Here is a 23740-nt window from a genome sequence, read left to right as displayed (position 1 = left end):
GATTTCCTCATCTACACTTGGGATTACAAGACATCCTGAAGAATATATGCTCGCACACCCAGGTCTGAGAATGTAGTTGGGATGTATGTTGTAGCCACTTGAGATCATTACAAACTTGGGACTTTTATTTTGTTATTGGGATAGGGGTTTCAATTGAAAATGCAAAACAAATGCAGCTAAAGTTTAAAGTTGAGAAATTAGTTAATACGGTATGAGAGGTATTATTAGATCGCGTAATTCTTACAGCTTATAGGCAAGTAGAACAGTACAAAACTGAAATATTTGAATCATTCCAATTATACTATTAAAGGTTAAATACATATATTTTCTCTACAATCTACTCTGCTTTCAGCAGTGCTCCAACTCCCATCTTGTTGAAGCTACTGTGATGATCTAATCTAATGAGAAAGTAAAAAGTAAAAGGAATGGACTACCAAAAAATCAAAGGATAAATAACTACCAAAAATCTTTCAAATTAGCTAGTAGAAAAATTTGTTCTTGGATGACATACTACCCTGATTCAACATTTGTGTTTACATGTCATTCATGTCACTCAGACAAATAGTCATCCCCTCCACTGTAATGCCCCATTTGATCGTCCCCAGCATCCCCGACATCCATACGTTCTTGATCCTCTTCTTCAATATCAGATTCCGGCCTACTAGATCTTGAAGGACCTGATCTATAGTAAGAATCATTCTGAAAACATCACACAGCCAAAAATTCATCAGTAATTTAACTTCCCTGGTCCCTAATATCACTAATTCACTACACAAGATTTGTGTTTAACATCATACCGCTGATTCCTTCCTTTCAATGACAGAGGTAGTCTCCCTTCTCCTGACAGTAAGCTTGCCCGGTTGAACAAATTGTTCTCCATCTTCCTGGGACCTTCCCTCTTTTGACCTCCTTTTTCTCAGTGCAAGCTTTGTAGGAAGAGGCTGCAATGACAACAATAATTTTGCAATTTTAACAGACCGATATGAGTACAAAGCTCACAACAGTGGACGGTCTGTCTTTTATAAAGGGGTAGGGATGGAAAAAGAAAGTTCGATATACCAGGTAGCGAGCAGCATCTTCGTCAAATGACACCAAATATGTTGAGAGTTCATCTGGGTCTTCTCCTTTGACCTGCATTGACCAAATAAAAATCTTCAGTACTAATTCCAAATGGATGAACACAAGACTTTAACATGCTGCAAGAAAACAAATCATAGTACATACATCCCAATTATATTCTCGGACCCAAGAGTATGAGACATCTTCATCTTCATCGAAGATGTCCTTTGATAGCTGTCATAATCAACAAAGCTTGTCAGCAAAGTTTGCTAGCTGTAAACCAGTGCAAGTGCAAACAGTACTGTCAATTTATAAATATAGCTAATCACGTGATATCTAACCTCATCCGTTGACGGGACCATGTATCCCAAAAATCGTTCAGGTTTATCAGGATCAGATCCCGTTGCAGTAAAACTTTTCATTACAGCCTGTAGCAAAGGACAAAGCAGATCAGTTAAAATTGCAATACAGAATGGCTTGAGATAAGAGCTAAAAATAAGTTAAAGAAGCAATTGTGTTACAGTCTAAAGTTCCATATATGAAAGTAATAAGAATAAGTATCAATTGAGCTGCTGATCAAGTAGTCTAGAAAATTACCTTTGATTCAATGTCTTTGCGAACGGATTTGTGCATTTTGCTGAACAACTCTGAGTCAGCTGTAGGTTCTCCATCAAAGTTGGCGACAACAAACTGATCATCATAACTGTAGCATCATATGATGCATGAATCAGCAAGATACCTCAAACTTGCATGCAAAGAAATAGCTAATGTCCAACGTAGTAATGTAACAGTATAGGTAATACTATGTGAAAAAATACTCCAATGACAAAATAATACAGAGTACGGAGTAACAATAAAGAACAAATAAAAAAATAATATGAAAAAAGAAACTAACATTATTGGTGAGCATAAAAGATGGAATATCGTACCGATCAAAATAAGGCAGTAATGGTAGAACCTCCACAGGTTTCAAGTTTTTATTAGTAGCATGTACAGGGCGTACTTTGCAAGCCTCAAATGAAGCTTGGATTTCCTGAATTTGTCTTTCCCTGAAAAGAGGAAACAGAGTGTTGAGCAAAGAGTTACTAATAAAGATTGAAATAAGTCCCACAAATTTTCAAACAAAAAAAAACAATGAACCAAACCTATTGTTAAGATTTTGCAAATAGCTACGGCCTTCTCTCATTTCACGCAATTCTTTTGCTTGTTTTTCAGTTAAGGACTGCAAATACACATATATATCAGTCAGTAAATATCAAACTATGTTGCTTAGGCATCGGAAGACAATTAGATCATAAGAAATAACCTGTTTGGTCCCATCATTGCTGAGAGCAGAAATATATTGTGTCTTAACAAGCCAAGAGACGCCTTGATCACTGGGGCGTTCTTTTCTCTTAATTCCATCTCTCTTTAATGGAGTCACTTGCTCATCATCACGTAGCAATTCCTCATCTTCAGGAGCAAGAGGATACCTCTCTTTGGGAGGGCTAGAAGTTGATAGAAAATACAAAATAAAATTTATATGAGTTGATTGATAAGAAGGCAAGTACAAGAAAATAGTTCAACGAACAGCAAAAGATAATACATACTTGTAGACACTAAGATCAAGGAGGTCAAGTGGAATGCCAAGATCAGGCTCCACATATAGCTTTGGTTTATGCATTTTCTCCAGTGATGTGATAGTATACCGAGTAAATCTGCAAACAAAGACAGGAGCTTTGCGTCACATCAAGTAATCATCTATCATATCTAGTCAAAGACAAATGAAAATTCTTGCGCATTAAATCAAGAGAACTTTCTTCAAACCTGAAATGAGTAAATGACTACCAATTGTTCAATTACGTTTTTGATAACAGTGGGATAGAAAACTAGATTTCAACCATGATGCTTTATATTAGCATTAGTCTATATACTGTGCATAGGAACCATCAACTCAACACATCACAATTCACGAGCCCCAACTAACAACTGCTCAATATTTGAAGAAGTGGAGTAATAACCAAGGTAAACATGCAGCAGAACAGAATACACATATCAGGTACAAGGGTACAACCACATACCTGTCCTTATCTCTTTTTAAAGACATAAGCTTTGGCTGGGCAGATGGATCAGGCAGTTCATTCCGGAACCTATCATAGATAATATGTCAGTGTATGCATACTAGCAGAAAAAACAATAAAGAAATCTTCCTACAGCTTCATGAAAGCAGCGGAGAGCATGATAAAAAGTACAGGCACCATATACATGTGGAAAAGAACAAGCAAATTTACAAAGTAGTCCATAAGGCAACTTTCAGACCAATGTAATAAATAAATAGCAACATGAATGTTAATTGACGAGAAAACTACTTACTTCATCCTGCACATGAATGCTGTCTGTCTCTTCATCGGGTTTTCATCCCTGTCACCTCCTAGAACTGGCGCACTCCTTTTCTCACCAATTCTAGACCCTGAAATTGACATATTACCAGGTTTTACTACAGAAGGCAAAGTCTGGGGTGGCTTCTGCCGATTTTGCGCCTCTTTCAAGTGTTGCTTATGTCTCTCTTCATGTTTTTGCTTCTCCATTTCCCTCTTCTTCCTCAATCTCCTTTCTTCCTCTGTCTCAACCCTCTCCGAAGTTCCATTAGCTTTTTTCACAAGACCGGGAGGTACTGGAGGCTTGTGCTGCCTAGAAGATACATGGTGATTCCCCTCTTTAGAAGACCTTCTATCTCTCTCATGCCTCCCTCTCTCTCCCCCACTCTCTTTATTTTGAGGTGGTGGAGGGGGAGATGATGGAGGGGGTGGTGGTGGAGGAACAGATGAACTAGGAGGCGGGGAAGACGGTGGAGGAGGTGGTGGAGGGGGTGGTTGCAATGGCTGTAAAGGAGGCTGCTGTTGACTAAATTGAGAGTATTGTGAAGTAGGGTAATATTGTTGATGTACATTGCCCGAGCTTTGACCACTAGAAGGAGGAGGGGGCGGGGGAGGGGCATACGACGAATCAGGTGGAGGTGGCGGTGGCTGAAAAGGGTATTGCTGAGGTTGCTGCTGGGGTTGTGGTGGGGGTGGAGGTGGTTGATATTGCTGACTACCTGAATTATACCCTGAATGCTGGAAATTTTGATTGGCAGTCACTTGTGTATAGTTTTGAGGGTAAGGGGGAGGCGCCGAACCCCAATTCTGAGTATACTGAGATTGGGGCCGTGATGGCGGTGGCGGAAGCGGGTTTTGTGTAGGGGGTGGAGGTGCAAATGACGGTTGTTGTGGCGGAGCCGGGGCAGCCGCCCTCGGTCCAGGTACAAAAATTCCTTTTTCATAGTTTCTTCCTAACATTAAAGGGTTATATATACAAAATCCTGCAACACATTAACAGCCAAATTTGACTCAATCATCAAATCAAAGTTCAAAGTTCAAACTTAAATTCTTTTCGCTTAATAATATAAACATCAAAATTCAAACAACGAAATCGCTACTTATTCTTTCAGTAATAGACTTAATACCCAATAGTTCAATAATCAAATCACCCAAGAAGAACCCTAAATTGAGTTTACTGACAATCAAATTAACGATTAACATTAGATTGTGAAATTGACATACGATTATTACAAATAAAGAACATCTCACCTCAGAAGCTGCTTCAATGGAGGAGAAAAAAGCTGAGAAGCCGCTTCAACAAAGAATTCAGATTACGCTTCAATGGAGGAGAGAGAAGAAGAAGGGGGTGAAGCTCGTAAAAATGCTCTAATTGAGGGAAGGTTTATTTGTCTTTTTAATTCACTTGATTAATATATATAATTATCTATTAAAATGTATAATTATTTTAATTTCCTATTTTAGTTCACTTCGTTTGTTATCACCTATATCATTTTTATTTTTATTTTTTTTTTTTTTGTTGCTCGACCTTGAGCAAATGGTTGTAACCTGTGAGACAAGTAATTTGGATGAAGGCGGTAACAATGATCCTTAAACGATCAAAATAGAATGTACATATTAGGTTAAATTATATATGGACTTATACAATCATTAATTTCATTGCCTTTAGTAATTAACTAAAATAATTTTCTAGTCCTGTTTTTTGTTGGGATAAGAAATATTCAATAAGACAATAAGTAATTAACACCTTATCATTTGAGGTCTAAAGTGTCTTGAGGGTACAATTTTAAAGGTTATTGTATCTATTAGAATAGTCTCTTTAACATATGAGTCATTTCAAAGTATAAATTTACCAACAAAACCAAATAATTCGAACAAGCCTAATAAATGAAGCAAGCAAAAGTTATTTAATATTCATCTGTAAGCGGTGCATGCAAACAAGCAAAATTGTTGAAAGTCATGATAGAATAAAGATTACCTCTACTATTGTCATTACAATTGGAGAAGAAGATCATAGATCTCATTACATTATAGGCTAAACTAAGACTATTCTAACGTAGGTTACTAAGGCATGTTCTCTTTAGCTTATTTTCAATTCAGTTCAGCTTCAATAAGTTCACTTCAGTTCAATTCTTAATTTTCTTCTCTCATAAAATACTCAGTTAATTCAGTTCAACTCCAATAAATTCATTTCAATCCAATTCAGCTCAGCTCAGTAAATCAGAAAAGGTCCTAAGCCTAGATGCTAAGGCAAGCACTAACCAACTACCAAAGAGATATAGCTTGATCAAGTTGATTACTTGATAATGGGGTCAAATTTATTCGTTATTGTTTTCTCCTTTGTAGTTATTAATCACCATGTACCCGATTATGGAAAATAACTGATAGCGATCTTAAAGATTAGATATACTTAATCATAAATTTAGAATTTATTCTATGTATAATATTTCTTTATATTAATGAGTTTCTTAACCTATGTACTTATGATTAGTATTCTTGAAACCCTCTATATTCGGCATATACATTATAAGCCGACACATACACTTCAACCTATTGAGAAGATCTCCCAAAATCTAATATGATATCATATCAGATCTTATATTATAGCTTCTGTAATTAATTATTATTATTATTTAATCTATGTCATGGAAATAACTACACGTCTTGAAATAAATTACGAGCATTTCAAACTATTGTACTCCGTATTATAGTAATATTGTGGTACTAGTAGTGTTAGGGCATGTTCTCTTCAGCTTATTTTCTATTCAGTCAGCTCCAATAAGTTCAGTTCAGTTCTTAATTTCCTTCTCTCATAAAATATTCAGTTATGTTCAGCTCCAATAAGTTCAATTCAACTCAGTTCAATTAATTAGAACAGACCCTTAGCAAGCATAAAATTGTATAATACTCCATGTGTCTTTTTTAATTAAATTATGATACTACTCAGGACATACTCCTTATGTCCCTTTTAACCTAGCTAATTTGGAGATATGAGGGAGTGTGATATTGGAGTAAATGTTATCCAATACTTTAATGTTGAATATATATTTGAAAAAACTTATTTTCGTTGCAAAAATGAAAACAAGACATTGATCGATATAAAGACAAGACATACCTCGATCGATATAAAGGCTTGAACTTTAGACCAACAAATATTTTGTCTTACCATTAACTTTATATGCTTTGTATTTTCTCACTCAACAACGATTAAGATAAGTTTTAATTATGATCCGTTAAAAAAAAAAAAAGTTGAGTGTTTTGTACTATTTTAAGTAATAATTTAGCAACCACAATTTAATTTTGCGGTTTTCAAAATTTGTGTCTTTTTCCTTTTTTTTCTTTAAGATTACATATAAAGATTTTTCTTACTTTGTTAAACAGCTTTGGATCGTAACATATGAGACGAATACCATTCTCCTAATACAATATAATTATACAAACCATCCAAAAGGCCAAAATAATACTTTAAATAATCATACAAAGTGTAACTCAAAAGTGTGAACCATGTAAAAATTTTATTTGTTATATCTTTAAACAAGACACTTTCAAGATATATAATCATGCCTACAGTACCAATATAATTCTTAACCTTGATAGATGCACTAGTAAATTAACAATTGAAAATTTTGTGATTTTGTGGTGGTAACTAATTGGTAAGGTAGTGACATCACTCCCCTCCTTATATCCCCGACTCCCCGTGGATTTTTTTTACTTCCTCTGTCAAGTGAGTCCCTTTTTTTTTTTTTTTTTTTAAACGAGATTAACAATTGAACATTGCCAGTAGTGATCATCTTTTCTAAAAACTAATGATAACTTTGTTTATTACTTTATAATTCTCTGATTAAGGTTTTGTACACTTTCCTAAAAATATCCTCAATAGTTGTATCAAGGATTAGGTCCAATGCATCCAAGCACCTACTTTCTCTATCAAAGAGGATAAAAAAATAACAAATATAAATAAATAAGGTGAGTGTTTTGTACTATTTTAAGTAAAAATTTAGCAACTAATATTTAATTTTGTGGTTTTCAAATTTTATGTCTTTTTTTTTTTTTTTCTCTAAGATTATATATAAAGATTTTTCTTATTTTGATAAACAGTTTTGGATCGTAACAAATGAGAGGAATACAATTCTCCTAATATAATATAATTATACAAACCATCCAAAAGGCCAAATAATACTTTAAATAATCATACAAAGTGTTACTCAAAAGTGTGCACCATGTAAAAAATTTATTTGTTATATCTTTAAACAACATACTTTCAAGATAATCATGCCCTTATAGTACCAATATTACTCTTAACCTTGATAGATGCACAAGTAAATTAACAATTGAGATTGTGGTGGTAACTAACTGGTAAGGTAGTGACATCACTCCCCTAATTATATCCTCGTGGGTTTCTCTTACTTCCTCTCTCAAGTGAGCTTTTTTTTTTTTTTTTTTTTTTTTTTATCGAGACTAACAATTGAACTTTACGAGTGGTGATTATCTTTTCTAAAAACCAATGATAACTTTGTTTATTACTTTATAATTCTATGATTAAGGTTTTTGTACACTCTCCTAAAAATATCCTCAATAGTTGTATCAAGGATTAGGTCCAATGCATCCAAACACCTACTTTCTCTATCAAAGAGGATAAATTTTAAGTTAGAATTGGATGCTTCTTCATACCTTTTAAAACTTGAATTGTCCCACAACGAAGAATCTGCCACAATTCACAAATAACATCTTTTGAAGTTCTAACATGTCCACATTGACATTGTTGGTTTTGCTGAAATGGACCATCTTTAAGTAACTTAGTTTCTAGAATACAAAAATTCTAGAATAGCATGTGTGCAACTTATGATTGTGTTTACCTTTCTTTGTATAACCAACATGTCAGACACTATAACAATTAACATTTAAGCAAGAATTTCAAACTATACGTGTCGAAATTTTAAAAGTAGTACCACTCAATCTAACTAATAGACCATAAACGATCTTAGTGTCAACTAAACTAAGAAATTGAGCTAAAATACCATAATTATCTTTCAATATAAAAAAATTTTGTATCTCCATTTAGCCACCAAAACACCCCCCACTTTTCAACTTTTGTCTAATTTAAGGCTATTGTTAAGGCCTTAAGGGTGATAACTGATAAGTGAAATTTACACAGTGACATATTAATTTTGAATATCTAATATAAAAATGTGGCCTATTATTTAGAAATAAGAAAGTAAGTAATTTTACTAGATTCTTTATTTATTTTCTCATTATACCAATATATGACTGCATCATAGCCTATGAAGTCTGAAAGAAAGATACTTGTGGTTTCTCGTCTATTAAAGTAGAACTAACAGCAACCAAAACAAGCAAGCTTGCCAAATAAGACATGCAGGTTCACCAATCACCACCAAAAACCCCAACATAACTTTTGACATTGCGGAGTATTCTTACTTGCTCCTAAGCATAACCTTATTAAAAAACACTAAGATATCGAGAACGTCATCAACACCAGCTATATAAGTCACACGAGAACATCAACAGCAAGTGTAGAAGTCCAAGGTGTTTCGATGAATTTCTTCATTTTCAGTCCAATCACATTGCATTTTTAATGTTGATTGCATTGAGTTTTTCTATTATCACAGTCAAAATGAGCAGGTTTCATGCTCCTAGACCATTACTGTGTTCCTGCTAATTCTCGGTCAGTGAATGAAAATTTTAAGTTCCAAAAGATAAGTAGACCATTAATCAACTGCAGCAGGTAATTATCATTAACATTCCTTACATTCAACATAAGACTCGTACAACATATATTTCTAACATACAGGAGTTAAAGCAAAGTAAAACATGCTAAACTCTCCCATTTTCATCACGTATAGATGAAGAAACAGGGCCTAAAAGCTCCAGCAGCTAAAATTTCTAGACCATAAACTGGTATGAAGTTCGCCAATCAAGTTTCTGAGCCACTTCTCCTACAACAACATCTATCTAGCGTGGGCGAGTAGCCATTTCCCTGGGCCCAACTTGTCTAACCAACTGAAAACCATTAACAAGTAGTTAGCAACACAGAGAATACGTAGTAACATTAATGGCGACAGGAATAATTAAAAAGTACTGATATTTTCTTTCAAATCAAAATAAAGGAATAACTGGAATAGCCGAAATAATATGAATATAAAAACCTGAAAGTAGGATTCAAGTTTCCTTTTAAGAGTCGCATATTCTCTCTTCAATTGCTGGAAAGTCCTCATGCAGCTGCTCACACCATGCAAAAGCACAAGGCAATAAATTTAAGGAGCCGAAAGAAAAACAAAATATAGTTCCTACTTCCTACACTGGCCAGCAGTTGGGTGGTAAGATTTGTTCATTAAAGTTTATTATGTCAAGTGTGTAGATGTCTAATATGGTATGTAACAATCCATGAGTAACTTTAATTGATACCTCAAGTTATTAAATAAGCAGCCGCCTTAGGTTTTTAAAGAATCTCAAAAATGATCTTAAGTTAATAGCGAGAAACTAGAGTGTCTTCAAAACATGTAATACCCTTTTCTCAAGCTGACAAAGACTATGTAAGTTAGACTGATAGAACAAAGATTCCGGGACCAAGAGAATTACCCATCACTGTTTCCTGCCCTGCAATATTCTTTGAACTGATTACATTCATTTCTCACCCTCTTGGCTCCGATGCTGCACCAACAGAAAACTATGAGGTTAGATTTCAAAACCAAAGACTGCTACTCATAACTAATCATTAAGTTTATCAGATATGTAGCTGTTCGTTTTTTCATGCATACCTTGAGCAACTTCCTTTGAACTGTTGCATGATGTTGTCCAACCTCACAAAGTCTAGTGGACTCCTTTCCCTGTAAACAGGGGAAAAACTTGGTTAAAATTGTCAATGTTGTTGAAGTATCAGGCTTGGTAACTGGTTACATAATAACTTGAGAATTTCATTGAAAAGAAAGATGAAGAAAATGGCTTACATTGCTTGCTCTAGATTGGTTAGCAACCTTCCTGAATCTCTATAGAAAAGAGTTGCAACTTCCTCTACAAAATTCGGGTTGGTGTCATCCTGCAATTCTTCTAGCTGAACAAATTGCTCATCCAAAAATCCCTGCAAAATGATCCATTATTAAGCAAGGACAGAATAACGCAACTTAACAAATTACATATCCTAAATCCAAGAACCAAGTAGGTTAGAAGAACAAAGGAAACCTGATCAAAGAAAGATTGTCTCATCTGAGCAACTTGACGATGCAATTGGTTACGCTCCATTACTGTGATAGTGGTACAAGTGTAAGGAAATGAATTTGGTTGTGAAATATACAGAGTACGGAGTACGGAATAGTGTCGGTGTGTTTTAAAACTCAAAGTGAGGCTTGAGTGTTGATTGATATCATAAGGACAAGCCAAATGGTGTTTATATAGCAGGATTCCAGGAGAGGAAAGAGAAAAAGAGAGAAGTAAGAATGTTCTTAAGTAGGGATATCGGGGGCCACAATTAAATGATTGTGAGATGAACGATATGGTATGGAGCATAAAAGCAACAGATAATGGATGCACTGTGAAATAGGAATAGCATTTTGCCTTTAGTTCTGCAGTAAGGAGCTTAAAAAAATAAATATCAGACGGACAAACCTGGCTTGTTTGTCATTTTATTGGCCGTGAAATTTAACTCCTGCAGATTCCAATTTTTCTGTATCCTCCAGTGATCTGCAATAGCTTTTAAGACACTCAATTCTTATTTGATACTGTGAAGTACAAGGTTTTGATTTAACTTTTCTCATCTTTTATACTGCGTGTAAATATCTTCACCACACTGCTTATACGGTACACCCTGATGTAGATGGGCGTGCACCACATGCACTGACACGTGAAATGTTCGCGATTGGCACATGTAAATATGTAACGCACGAGCCAGCCACACACACCACCGTTTTAGTGCACAAGCCAGTGGTTGCATGAAACTCGGTTCACTAGGTGGGTGCATGGTGAATTATTTTTCATTTGGTGCTCTTGAGTCTAGCTAGAATGCTCATATTCAATAAGTGTACACCTAGAAACTGAATCAACCAAAAAGAACAGACTCAAGAGCACTAGACTATTAATGTATTCGTACACCTAGACTATTCTCTGTTCTTTTTGGTTGATTCAGAAAGCAATTATAAAGCCCCTTTTTTGTCAATTCTTTTCACATGAATGGGGACTCTGGATGGGCAAGAAGTATGGGGAAACTTCACCATACCAGACGATTATGATTTTTCAGAGAGAACATTCTCTGTTCCTATTAAAAAATAAAAAAATAAATAAAAAAACAGAGCATATAAACCCCAGGTTAGATTAAAATAGAAAATTGACCCTCGCGGCAAATATTTGACAGTTTGGTAACACTTAACAAACCTGTACAAAACATTGTAATGCATTAATATTTTCTAACTCATCCTTGTTTATATGAACTTATACTTCATCAAACAGCGTAAATTGAGAGCTTACACAGCTTTTGAACGAAAGAAGTTCAAATATTTACCCAGTGTGTTGTGTAGCTTGCAAAACTAAGTAATTAAAACAACATTATGCCAATTAACCACAATTATCTACTTCTTCATCTAAGAAACATAAATCAGAAGAAATCAGACCTCTATCCTCAAGCCTTTTTACCTTAAAAACTCAGATTGTCACTGAACATCTACAGATCTACTAGTTAATTCTAGTTACAAAATAGGCACTTAGGCTACATACATCTTGATCAAATCTCGTCAATTCCCCAATATAATAAAGCAAACTAAATCTAATGGCTCTTTTATTTATATTGATATTTATGGTTAAGTATAAAACCATAACCTTATTTGCTACCTACATAATCTTTTTTTTTTTTTTTAAAAAAAAAACTCAAATGGAGTTGCCAATCTTCAACCCATAACCCAATTGATGAAATGAGTATTTCTAACGTAAGTCTCTATCAATACTAAGAAAAGGAATTAAAGAACTGGGTTAACTGTTATTCATACACCTAATTTGACCCCTTCAACCTCTTTTGAAACCCCTTTCAGTTATTGCTTGTAACATTAATTTATTAATTTTTTATTTTTAAAAAAAGATACCATGCATTGTGCAGGAAATAATATTAGTGTTAAAATAAGGTTGAAATACATTCATCCCTTTCCAGTGACAACAAAAAAACCTTAAGTAGTGGCAAAGTACAGCTAATCCTGACCTGATTCAAGACAGGCTTGGGCAGCAGTTTTTTTGGCCCTACTAATCAAGTTCAAACTGTATTAGTCATGGGACTGCTCAACCAGGTCGGTTTGATAGGGGTTGAGCTGCAGTTTTCCGGCTCAGTGCCCTGGGAACATTTTTTTTAAATTGTGGACCAGGCCCATGATTTTGTATTGAGTGTGCTACAAGCCTATAATTGTAGGCAGTTCATGGTAAAAAGGCACTTTAAACAATCATAAAACATATGATTCACTTAGCAAAAACAATTGCTTGGCATATACCACATTTAGTTGTGATTGCCCTACTTTTCTAACCATAAACATCATTTTTAGGATTAGATATCATATTCTCGAGTACTATAATATTTGTAGCATAAGACAGAAGAATCTATCTTAAAAGAGCCAAAGCTAAGAATTGATTTCCTCTTTTCCTTATTTTGGACAAAACAGGTGCTTGATTTAACATGTTATGAAGATTCTCATTATATTAAGAGATTGCAGATGTATCAATCACAAAAGGAATATAAGTTATGCAAGAAATGACAGGCACTCAACAAAAACAATTTATAAACAACTAGTTAATAAACAACGAATCCTACTTATTTGTAGCTTAGAATGAAAAAACTGGATTTCAAATTCTAGTTGCCAACTTTTGTAATAATTCATTATCCTTAATAACCTCTTTTGGAATAATTAAGTTTAGTTTAATTGGCAAGAACATATCTTCTAAAAGGCTACTTCTACCTCTAAGAGCTTAAAGAGTGTCAAGTAAAACAGTATCTTTGGAAGATGAAGGATCACAATTAAGGGCCTAACTCTTCCATGTTGGGACAAATATAGGTAACACTAAACCTACTATCCTCCTCCAAAAAGCAGAATCATAAGATTTTGACTATATTTCCTTGTTCAATTCAGTGAGAAAATAAAAAAATTACTCATAATTGTGCTATCTAGCGCAGCAAGTTGGATTCAACACAGTTGTGATGCTTGTCTAAATTAAATGTGTAAACACACTAAATTTATTCTGTTCATACAATATTATAGTAATACACTTCAGGAAATGACTCGATTTAAATACGCCAACATATATTCACCTTTTTGAGAAATAAAGATTCTGCTTAAGATACCGTAAGATACTAGCAGTATTACTACAAACAAATTGTATTTTACAAACCAAAAACTAATACTCCCTCTGTACCAGAATACATGACATAGTCAACATTGCACACATGTCAATGCCCTTGTTTGACTTTACTTTTATATAATTAAATATTAATGAAAATTATTTTAAAAATTATATTATAAAACTTCATATTAATACCTATCTAACAACATATTTTATGATAAAATATGTTTTTATTATGTTAGTAAAAAAAATATAGTCAAAACTAATGCATGAATGGTGAAAAAAGTCCAACGTCTCATGTATTCTAGGACGGAAGGAGTAAAAGACTTGATGATAGGTTTTTCTATTCTTGGTTGAAAAATCACAGAGAACTGATAACCATAAGTCTAATTTTGAGGTATCCAAAGACCGCAATTTAATTTTCATCTAATGCTATCAATTAATATGAAGTTAAAATTCTGATTAAACAGCCAATCCCAGGATATTTCTCATTGCTCAAGAACACTAAGTTCGATTCTTTGGGCTAAGAATACCCAAAATAGCAGACACCAACGATAAGAGAATCACTGATAACCAGAAAAGGAAAAGGTAACAATTGAAAAAAAAAAAAAATAAATAAATAAAAGAGGTCACAATAGTGATAGATGTAAAATATTTACCTTTCAATCATCAGTCATTGTCATGTCCTCCTTGTTCACCTTACTGCAGAAAAAAAAAATAAAAAAAATTGCAGATTGTTAATTGGTAAAGAAAGTCCAGAGAAAAGAAGAGATTCTCCCTTTATTCTGATTCCACAGGCCAAGTGAAGTGAGAGTTGGGGGAAGTGAAAATCAGACTCCTCTTCCTACACATGAAACCTCTATAATGTTTCCTTTATGCAAATGCGTGGTCACATCTACTCCTTTGTTAAAGAATTAGGAGTAAAAGATAGGTGTGTGGGTGGAGGGGGATCAGAATATGATCTCATGTTTCCTTCAGGCATATGTAGTGGTTCTTTTCTTCAATCACTGTCTCTTATGTTGATAAGAATCCCGACCTGGACAACATTAATACTAGTAGCTTGGATGAAATTTAAGCACGCAGCCAACACTTACTGCTTTAAATCACTTCATGTTTACAGCATCATACAAGGCAAGTATAGACAAAAGCAGGAAATTCCCTTATCCTAGCCACATAAACGAAACGTTGCATTGCAATTCCATTAATACATTCTCAGTGGAGAAAAAAAAGAAAGTATGCATACATAAAAAGAACAGTAATGATCACTTAGGCAACACAAAAGAGGGAGAGGGAGAGGGAGAGAGAGAATTTGACTAAGCTTAATATAGTTACTCCCTCCGTCTCATTATAAAAAGTATATCTTGTCTTCTGCAGAGGAGTGAAAAAAGAAGTGGGTGGGTGTGGGGCTCAATTATATAAAGAAATCGGCGGAAAAACTTACTAATAACAAATGTACAATTATAATGGAATATCCAAATACTTTATATGTAGTCTTTTATGAAATATTGCATGCTTTAACATACCTTAATCTTCTTTCAAAACAAAAAGATGAATTCCAGAAATTATGTACTTTGTATTAAACAAGTGTAAACACGCTAGTTATTACATTGTGAAATTATTTACATCAAAGATGGACTTCAACATAAAAGGGCCATTTCGTACATCACCTACAGTGTTTTATGAATGCTAAAGGCTTCATGATGTTTGTTACTCCTCTTTTTCTTTTCCTAATGGTTTCTGTCACTTTCAGCAACAATTGGGAACTACCAGTTCAGTACTGTATATATCCTTTTCTAAGATATAATTTAAATAAAGAGGAAAAGGAGAGAGGGGCTCCAGAAACTCTTAAATACCAATTTACTACAGTACTTTGTGAATGGAAACCATACCAGATACATACAATTGCATTTGAGGGTTGGTTCTCGGTTGTAATTAATTATAACACTTGAACTTTATCAAGCAAAGATAACCATATCTTGCAAAAGATAAGCTGCTCCGAATCATGTCGAGATGATAGGATACTGTTGAATCTTCAAGATATAATAAGGGTATTGGTACCATAAATATAGAATTTTACTTGAACAAATTAGTGCTCCACGAAGTATATAATTTATTTAGTGAATATGAAGCCTCAATAGAAAGGACTCTTGAGACACATAAGGGCTGCCATGTCAAGGAATTAGCTGCCTTTCAGGGTTTTTTTTAATAAAAAATAATAATAATTATAAAATAGTATTCTCTATAGTCCATAAAAAATGCACTCACAAGAATAACTTAAGAAACTTATGCATACGATAGCAATCATATAGATGTTTGCTTCATGGCAACTTTCATACGGACCTTTTTGCAGATATTCTGATTGCAGCATAAATTCTTCTCATCATCAGAAGTATCCCAAGCTTGAATAGACATCATTAAGCATAGTAGCATCTACAATAGAAAAAGCCTTTACTATCCCTACTAGCATTTGTCTGCACAATCTATGCAAAAGTTGTACAATCTATTTGTGACTTTATTTTGTGTTACACGGACTTGTGCATGCGTGTCAACACTCAACATGGGTAATGTTAAGTGTCAGACTCAGATATTATGAAAAATTGATTATCAAACTTCTCAAATCTGTTCATCGACTAGACTACTATCATCTCTTCATCCTCATCATCCCGAGATTGTAAATGCAGCTTAAGATTTATTATGTAATTTCCATTTCAAGAGAGTTTCTAATTTAGTTAGAGAATTTTGCTATAAAAAGAATTCTCCCTACTTTTTCCAATTTCTTGTAGTATGTACTCATATTCCCTTCATGTGTATACACAACTTAATTCAAAATAGTGTTAATATATGCCACTTTTAAAAATGTAAAGAGTGAACTCATTTTCTTTCATATATGATTATCTATGATTGTTAAAATATATGTGCAGAATAAGTGAAAGATTATTTAAAGGCCAACTATATCTTTCCTTTCTTACTATGAATGACCATAGATTTCATACAAATGAAATAAAGAAATAAAATAATATATAAATAAATAAAACCTAGAAAAAACAAGAGGATTTGTACAACTAAGTTGCAAATACACTCTATGCAGATGATGTATCCCATATCCAACATGTACATCATGAATCAACACACACCTGCATATTTGATACATATAGGACGTGCCAAACAATGTATCATTTGACCATAGATACTTTGAACTAAGAAAAGAACTTGGGATAAAGTTGTAAAATAACAAGAGAAAAAGATTTGATCAAGGACCATTAAAAAAATAGAAATAAAATAAAACATAGAAGGACATCATCATCAAGATGTAGTCATGTAGCCTTCGCTTTTGAAAATGATCAATTATTGGTACAAAATGTTTTGGATCTATATTGTAATAAGTGCATAAGTATTTTAATTTGTCTAAAAATAATAGCAACACTGTATAAATTTTAGGAAAATAATAGGAAAAGTAGAAACTTTTAGTTTAAATTACTTGTAACTAATAAACATAATTTTCGATAAATATTCCATCATGACAATATCCTAGTTGTAATCATGGCACAAACAGTGCAGTTACTTGTTAGGTGATCAAGGTTATACGACAAAATATATAAAAGCCCTTTAATCGAGAAAATTAACAAATTTAGTCGAAAAATACCCTTCTTAAGCATAAGCTTTATCACTAGTACTTTTGAGTGGAAGTGAAGGAAAGTGAGAAGAGAAAACATGAAAAGATCACAAAACTTATGCTTCACTATCCCCATGATATGACATGTTTTACTCCCTCTTAATTCAAAAACAATTGTTCTTCTAGAATCATGTGTATACAATACTTAAATCTGTATTTAGAATCTAAAACATACCTTTTTTTCATCAATATCAAGATTTAGTTAGCAAAATACTTATTCAGATCCGACTATGAAAAAAAACTTTCCATGTTCAAACTAAATCTAATCAAAAGTCATTCAAACTTGGTTGAAGATTTTGATTAACTCATGTACTCATGTGTGCTTTATGCACAAGAAATGTATATAAGAGATGTAGACATTCCATAAAAATGTGTAGATGTTAATACTGATTGATTAAGTGGTAAATCATGCATAAAATAATTCTTGTATATCAATATATGTACTATTACACTAACCTAATGCTCAATTAATAGTAGATCGACCTCTAATCCTTCTCTGCTACATATATGATGGGAGATAAAAAATAAAAAATATAGAATTGAAAGAGTAAAAGTTTCAAAGGCTGGGAAATCAATATACCTTGACCAAAGACAACCAAGAGTCTTGTGAGCATCATATCATGACATTCCAACCTGCCAGCACCAAATTAAATTAATTTATTAAAAAAACACACGAAAGAATGCACAATCAATATTAGGAGAAGAAACTGAAACAATGAATTTGTGGGGGGGAAGCAACCAAGTTCCAGCATTAAACCCGGGATCAAAATAAACTAACAAAGTGTATTAGCATCTATTAAGAGCAAGTGTAAATAATCAAGTCAACTTTTTCTTATAATCTTCTCTTAAGCAATCAAATTCAAGGTAGCTTACTGTAAATGTTGCAAATATTTGCAAAATTTTGAAAATTTAGTACACAAGTCCAAAGTTTTATTAGATCTAGGGTATAAAATAACCCATGTACCATTCTACAATTCATTCATTCATTCAGTTTAAAGAAATCTGCACTTGTATACATGTAACAGAAGTTAAGCGTTGATGTTTACAAAGTAAATTAGAAAATATTATAATAAAAAAGTAAAAGCTTGTCAAATAAATCCCCAAGATAAAGGGCTTTTCAAGAGTACCTTCAAAATAGTTAGGAATTGAAAAGACACTAATGTTAATTTTAATACAGATTATTCTCGTACTAGAAAAATTAGGTAACAATTTCTTTATGTTGGAGGCGGTGGGGTGTAAAGGTAAGCTAGCAGGCAGCAGCACCTCTTCTTCTTTCTAGATAAAGGGATTACATAACTTTATAATGAATCTTCACTAGTTCTTTGCTATTGGTATTAACAAAATTTAGCAATTGATGAAAAAGCACTTTATATGAAACAGAATACTGGAAAATATATTTAATACTTCTAAAGAGGCTATAACTAAGGCAATATAAGGGCCATTCAAGAAACATAATCTTAATTTAAGTTGGTAATTTAGAATCACACCCTAAAGAGTTTTCCGGGTGAGGATTTCCCTTGTCCTCCCCTGTCCCCCACTCTCCAGGATCTGGCAGGCAAATCTGAGCATACTATCTCACAACAATTAAGAGATTATATGTAGTAGAAACATTAGACAGCGGAACCAACTAGAAACAGAAGATGGGTGGTGATGGTGGTGTAAGAGATGCGAATGGTAAAAATTTGAGAAAACGATAGTGCTTAAGATGACCAAAGTAGTGGCATACTATTGTAGCCAGAAAAGATATTCCCAAACAGCAGGTAAGTCAGCCAGTAAAATGTCATATTCCATGAAAATGACTATTAAAAGTACCAAAACGCAAACAGAAATAGGCATCAATTTCCAAAAGGTTAATATCAGGACCTATAGTACGCAAGCAACAACAATAAATTAGAAAGGTGAAACCAACATAAGCAACAAATAATAATGTATCTGCATTAATAGTTAGCCATTCTAATTACAAATTTAATCATAACTTTAAAGCAGGGACCAGAAAAGAAAACAAGCAGGCAAATTACACATGTATAAGATTCTACTCTGTTTATGCACAGTGGTAACTGTAATTACAACTAGATCAATATTTTAAATCGCTTTCTATTTACAGCCACAAAAGAACAATGGAGATAAAGGACTAGATTAAAATTTTAATCGCATTCTATTTACAGCCACAAAAGAACAATAGAGATAATTAAGATCTAGAGACAAAAATCTACTGATGCAGTAAAAACTAATAATACCTCTAGAGCTTTTCAGATACTGTATGATCAGATAACACTACATAATTACACCAAACATTGAGATCGACATTAACCTGGTATGACATTAAACTTCTAAAGAGGTTCCTTCCCGAGACATGATAACAGATGGTCATAGGCATCTTTACTCAGTTACTCCTATGTCACAAAGAGTCTCTTTCTATTAGACCCTAAATCCAAATTACAATAACTTTTTGCTACTTCATAACAAATAAGAAGTACAAACAATAATTGTGCTATTATCTTATATCCATTATAATCAAAAACTGAAGAGTGATAGGCTTCATTCAATATGAAACAAAAGATAAAACCTGCAACTGGTAAAGGAAGTTGTAACACATAAAACGTTCTATGAGCAACAGATGACAGTCTATAACTCTATGTGACAACAGCTCCTAGATTAAAACTGGTGATATTAAAAGCTGCTTCAAAGTTTCTAAATTCCTCATGATAGAGAATAATAAATATAACTGACACTAAAGACAAACTTATTTCTCTTCTATTCAGTTTAGTTCCTCTTACTCACAGACCCCACCTCAATACCATGTCCTGAACAACCACACCATGCTTTCCACATTAATATGATATAAGTATGAATGTATGATGATCCTTCATCACCAACAAACCAAGCTTGAAGACTAGCAAGGATTGGAGGACCAAGGTAGACATAAATAAATGAAAACCCAGACTTCAGCAAATCAGAAGTATGCCCAAAATGTAAGATCAATGAGCCCTTTTTAAATTCATGTCTGCTTATACAATAAGAACTAATTTAATCAGCTAAGTGCTTATGTCAGATTATCAGCGATCAGTAATTACCCTGAACAACTCACTTCGCACAGCTTCATCAAAAGAAACTAAAAGCAACCTCAGAATAGAATCTCCATAATTTTTACACAAAACAAGATGTTCCATATCTTTCCCAACATATGGGAGGATTGATTTAGATACCCAAACAAACAATAATGCTGAAATTCACCAGGTGGATGCTCAACAATTATTTATAACTAGGAGCCCATACAACCTAACTTGGAAGATGCACTACCATGACCAAACAAAACTCTAAGAAAATGACTAGGACTAAACCATAGATATTATTAACAAATCAAATACCCTAGAGGCACTAATTGAAGAATTAAAAGAAACCAATGGTCGATAATAAGTGATAACCATAACCCAGTTGCTGCTATATAGCAGTATAGAATGCACCCCAAGATAAGCATTTAATAGCAAGGCACTAAAAATGGTCTGCACAATAAGCAGTGTCCTATTCTTCATACAGGTCACATTATGGTTTATAAGTTCTATAATCATCTCTAATTAACAGCTCATCACATTGATTGATTTCAGCTGATTAGATCTGGAGCAAACTGAGCACAAATCATACAAAGCATACACACTTTAATAGCCAATAAGTAATACTTTTAGCACTGTAAAAATTACTCAACTTGGAAAGACCTTTGATGGGTGTTGGTCTGTAGCCAGTATTAATAGATGGGAATAAACAATTGTATAAAGTTCAATGGTTTCCAGCACATGAAAGTCTCCTCACATACATAAGAAAGACTGTCACATATAGCAGAGACAACATCTATCTAATTTAAACGCTTAAGTGATATATAACAGCATTTCACAAAAATAGACTTTGTAAATCTTACAAAACAATGTTTTCCATGGGTAAAGGTTTTATGAGAGATTGGGAGGTACCAAGTTAACGATTTCATGTTGTTTCAACAGATCTAGTTAAGACCAATCCTCACAATGTAAATTGAATTTTAAGATATTACTACGTATTTGTTAGCAAATACAAGTAGCTGGAATACCCCAAGAAAATAATTGAAAGAAGGCATGTAGCAAGACTAGCAACCAGAAGGAGAAACATGCCTGGGGCTTAGGAAAATCAACAAGCAGGCAACCCTTCAGTTTTATTGATAATAAATCACTGGACAAAGTATATTTGCATTTCTTACATGGGTACTAATATACTGGAAGCCTTTCTAAAGCACATTTACATACTACATTTTCGTAAAACCTCATATAATGGTGCAATTAGCAAAGGTAGTTCTTGTCCTATTGCTTCAGTTGAGACTGAAAGCAACCGATAAGGGACAATCATGTTGGATCGTAATGAATTCATTTCAATGTATATTATTTAAGCATCAACTTTTTAAGGATTTAACAAGTACAGAAATGGGGGTATGATGACTTAAAATGTGTCTTAGAGACCATGAAAAGTCATATGGAGCAATCTTTAATACACGCAGAGAGTAATACAGTACAATGCATGAGAATCTTATCAATCCCTTTTTTCCAATGCCAATCAAACAGAAAAAATAACTTTAATCCCCACATGCTTGCACCCCATTGTTTCTCTATGAGATATACATAATAGCCTTTTGTTTAACCTACTCATGTTATATATCCCTTTTAAACTTTCATCTGCAATAACTGTCACATTACTCCCCGCCATAATTTAAGACTCGTCATAATTTCAATTACACCCTTTCTTCTTCTTAAGTGAAGTAGATTACTATTGCTCAGCGCGCTAGCTCCTCTATGTCTTTGCTTCGTGCAGCCTAATTAAAAAGGGGGCAATGTTCTCCTCCACAATTGTCACCACTAGTTACAAAACTCAAATTAAAATTAGGACTCGTAATTTCAATAAAGCCCTTTACCTTTATAATCCTTCTGTTTCGTTTTGTTGTTGTTGTTTTTTTTACGCTTTGACCTTTTTTTCTCTCATAAAAAAATTACAAATGTATAAAGCAAAAAAGAACAAAGAGAGTAATATTGTAGTTAGTTTCCATCCTCTCTAATCATAATCTGTTCCGTACTTCGAATTATATAGAAAATTTGTCTGAAGAAGAATCTCATGATGAACATAAATTAAATTGAATGGGTACAACAACAGAATTGATTAATTACACAATATTCCATAAACAAGAATATAATTATCACATAAATACGATATAAGCAAGCAATTGAAGCACGATAAAGGAAGAATTGGCTTGATTCAACCCTTTAACAATTATATTGAACAGCAAATATGAAAAAATTTGAAATTCCAAATTAGAAACCCTAATTGTCGGGTAAGAAATCAATTAATTCAAAAATCAAGCAGAAATCATAAATTAACTTACATTTAAAATTGATGCAAATGCCGAGAATTGCAAATGATTAACAAAGGGAACAGACAGTTGAACACTACGATCACTTCAAAAATGGCGCGAAAACATAGCTATGACGTCTGCAACATTTGTTTAATTGAAGCTTAAAAACCCCAATAGAAAATTAGAAATGTAGGAGTGTAGGACTAATGGCCTACCAAAGACCCAAAGTGCGTAGTGAATCCAATCCTCCATCATGAATTTTACTGTACATTGTTATTGAGATTTTTTTTGACACAAGATTATTGAGATTTGAAATAACTAAAAAAAAAAAATTAACTATATGTAGGGTTGTTCATCAGTCAAAGACCAGACCGGACCAAACCAGATCGAACACCGAAAATTAGAATTTTAAGAAGCGAAGACCGAGCCGATTAAGCTAGGATTAAACCCATACCAGACCGAAAGAATAATTCCACAACCCGGACCGGACCGCTTTGGGCCGATTTAAGAAATTTTTTAAAAAGAATTCTAATTTTTAAATAATTTTATGGAAAACTCGAAAAAAAATAAAGGAATTAAAATCTACCCTTTAATGTCTTTTTTTTTGTATATTTAGTACAAAAAAAACTCATAAATTTAAAGTTTTCTAAGCTTATTAAGGATAATTTTAACCATTATTTAAGGTTTCACGCGTATTTTTAATAATAAAAAATCCCGGTTATAGGGTTTTGGACCGGACCAGAACAAAGACCGAAAAAATACATTTCTAGACCCAAAGACCGGATCGATTAATTCGGTCCGGTCCAATTTTTCGGTCCGGACCTATTATGAACACCCCTAAATACATAATATATATCATATAGGAAAAATACGCTTTAATAATCCCAACTTTGCTCAATTTACTTTAAATAATCCCAACTTTTGATTATTCTACAATGATCCCAACTTTCACCTGTGTTTTCT

General features: G+C 33.4%; 2 protein-coding genes across 4 annotated transcripts; both read right to left on the bottom strand.

Moving 5' to 3' along the window:
- Window positions 1-266: 266 nt before the first annotated feature.
- Window positions 267-5063, bottom strand: LOC110715355 (protein PAF1 homolog). The gene is made up of 13 exons (XM_021893917.1): window positions 4668-5063; window positions 3412-4399; window positions 3120-3188; window positions 2649-2756; window positions 2366-2546; window positions 2205-2281; window positions 1989-2108; window positions 1657-1762; window positions 1401-1487; window positions 1225-1293; window positions 1060-1131; window positions 798-941; window positions 267-699 (listed from the first exon to the last, which is right to left on the bottom strand). The coding sequence occupies exons 2-13, from the start codon at window positions 4374-4376 to the stop codon at window positions 550-552; spliced, it is 2148 nt and encodes a 715-aa protein (XP_021749609.1). The 5' UTR covers window positions 4377-4399; window positions 4668-5063; the 3' UTR covers window positions 267-549.
- A 4051-nt stretch (window positions 5064-9114) lies between these two features.
- Window positions 9115-15202, bottom strand: LOC110715532 (histidine-containing phosphotransfer protein 4-like). Of its 3 annotated transcripts, XM_021894113.1 has the most exons (8): window positions 14399-15202; window positions 11037-11111; window positions 10614-10675; window positions 10382-10512; window positions 10193-10261; window positions 10014-10085; window positions 9581-9653; window positions 9115-9434 (listed from the first exon to the last, which is right to left on the bottom strand). In XM_021894113.1, exons 2-8 carry the CDS (start codon window positions 11050-11052, stop codon window positions 9387-9389), a joined length of 471 nt encoding a protein of 156 aa, XP_021749805.1. In that variant the 5' UTR covers window positions 11053-11111; window positions 14399-15202; the 3' UTR covers window positions 9115-9386. The 3 variants fall into 3 exon arrangements, with proteins under 3 accessions (XP_021749805.1, XP_021749806.1, XP_021749804.1); XM_021894114.1 differs by lacking the exon at window positions 14399-15202 and having other exon boundaries at window positions 11037-12271; XM_021894112.1 differs by lacking the exons at window positions 11037-11111; window positions 14399-15202 and having other exon boundaries at window positions 10614-10998.
- Window positions 15203-23740: the final 8538 nt, after the last annotated feature.

This window comes from Chenopodium quinoa, unplaced genomic scaffold, assembly GCF_001683475.1.
Source record: "Chenopodium quinoa cultivar QQ74 unplaced genomic scaffold, ASM168347v1, whole genome shotgun sequence".
Taxonomy (NCBI): domain Eukaryota; kingdom Viridiplantae; phylum Streptophyta; class Magnoliopsida; order Caryophyllales; family Amaranthaceae; genus Chenopodium; species Chenopodium quinoa.
This window is presented reverse-complemented; position numbering and strand designations above follow the sequence as displayed.

Coding starts and splice junctions, on each gene's coding strand:
- LOC110715355 (XM_021893917.1), bottom strand. CDS start 4,376: ATGTTAGGAAGAAACTATGAAAAAGGAATTTTTGTACCTGGACCGAGG. Junction 2,547..2,648: donor CTTGATCTTAGTGTCTACAA/GTATGTATTATC, acceptor ATCAACTTCTAG/CCCTCCCAAAGAGAGGTATC. Junction 1,294..1,400: donor TGGTCCCGTCAACGGATGAG/GTTAGATATCAC, acceptor TGATTATGACAG/CTATCAAAGGACATCTTCGA.
- LOC110715532 (XM_021894112.1), bottom strand. CDS start 10,937: ATGCTCCATACCATATCGTTCATCTCACAATCATTTAATTGTGGCCCC. Junction 10,513..10,613: donor GACAATCTTTCTTTGATCAG/GTTTCCTTTGTT, acceptor ATCATTTTGCAG/GGATTTTTGGATGAGCAATT. Junction 9,435..9,580: donor AACTTGAATCCTACTTTCAG/GTTTTTATATTC, acceptor AATGGTTTTCAG/TTGGTTAGACAAGTTGGGCC.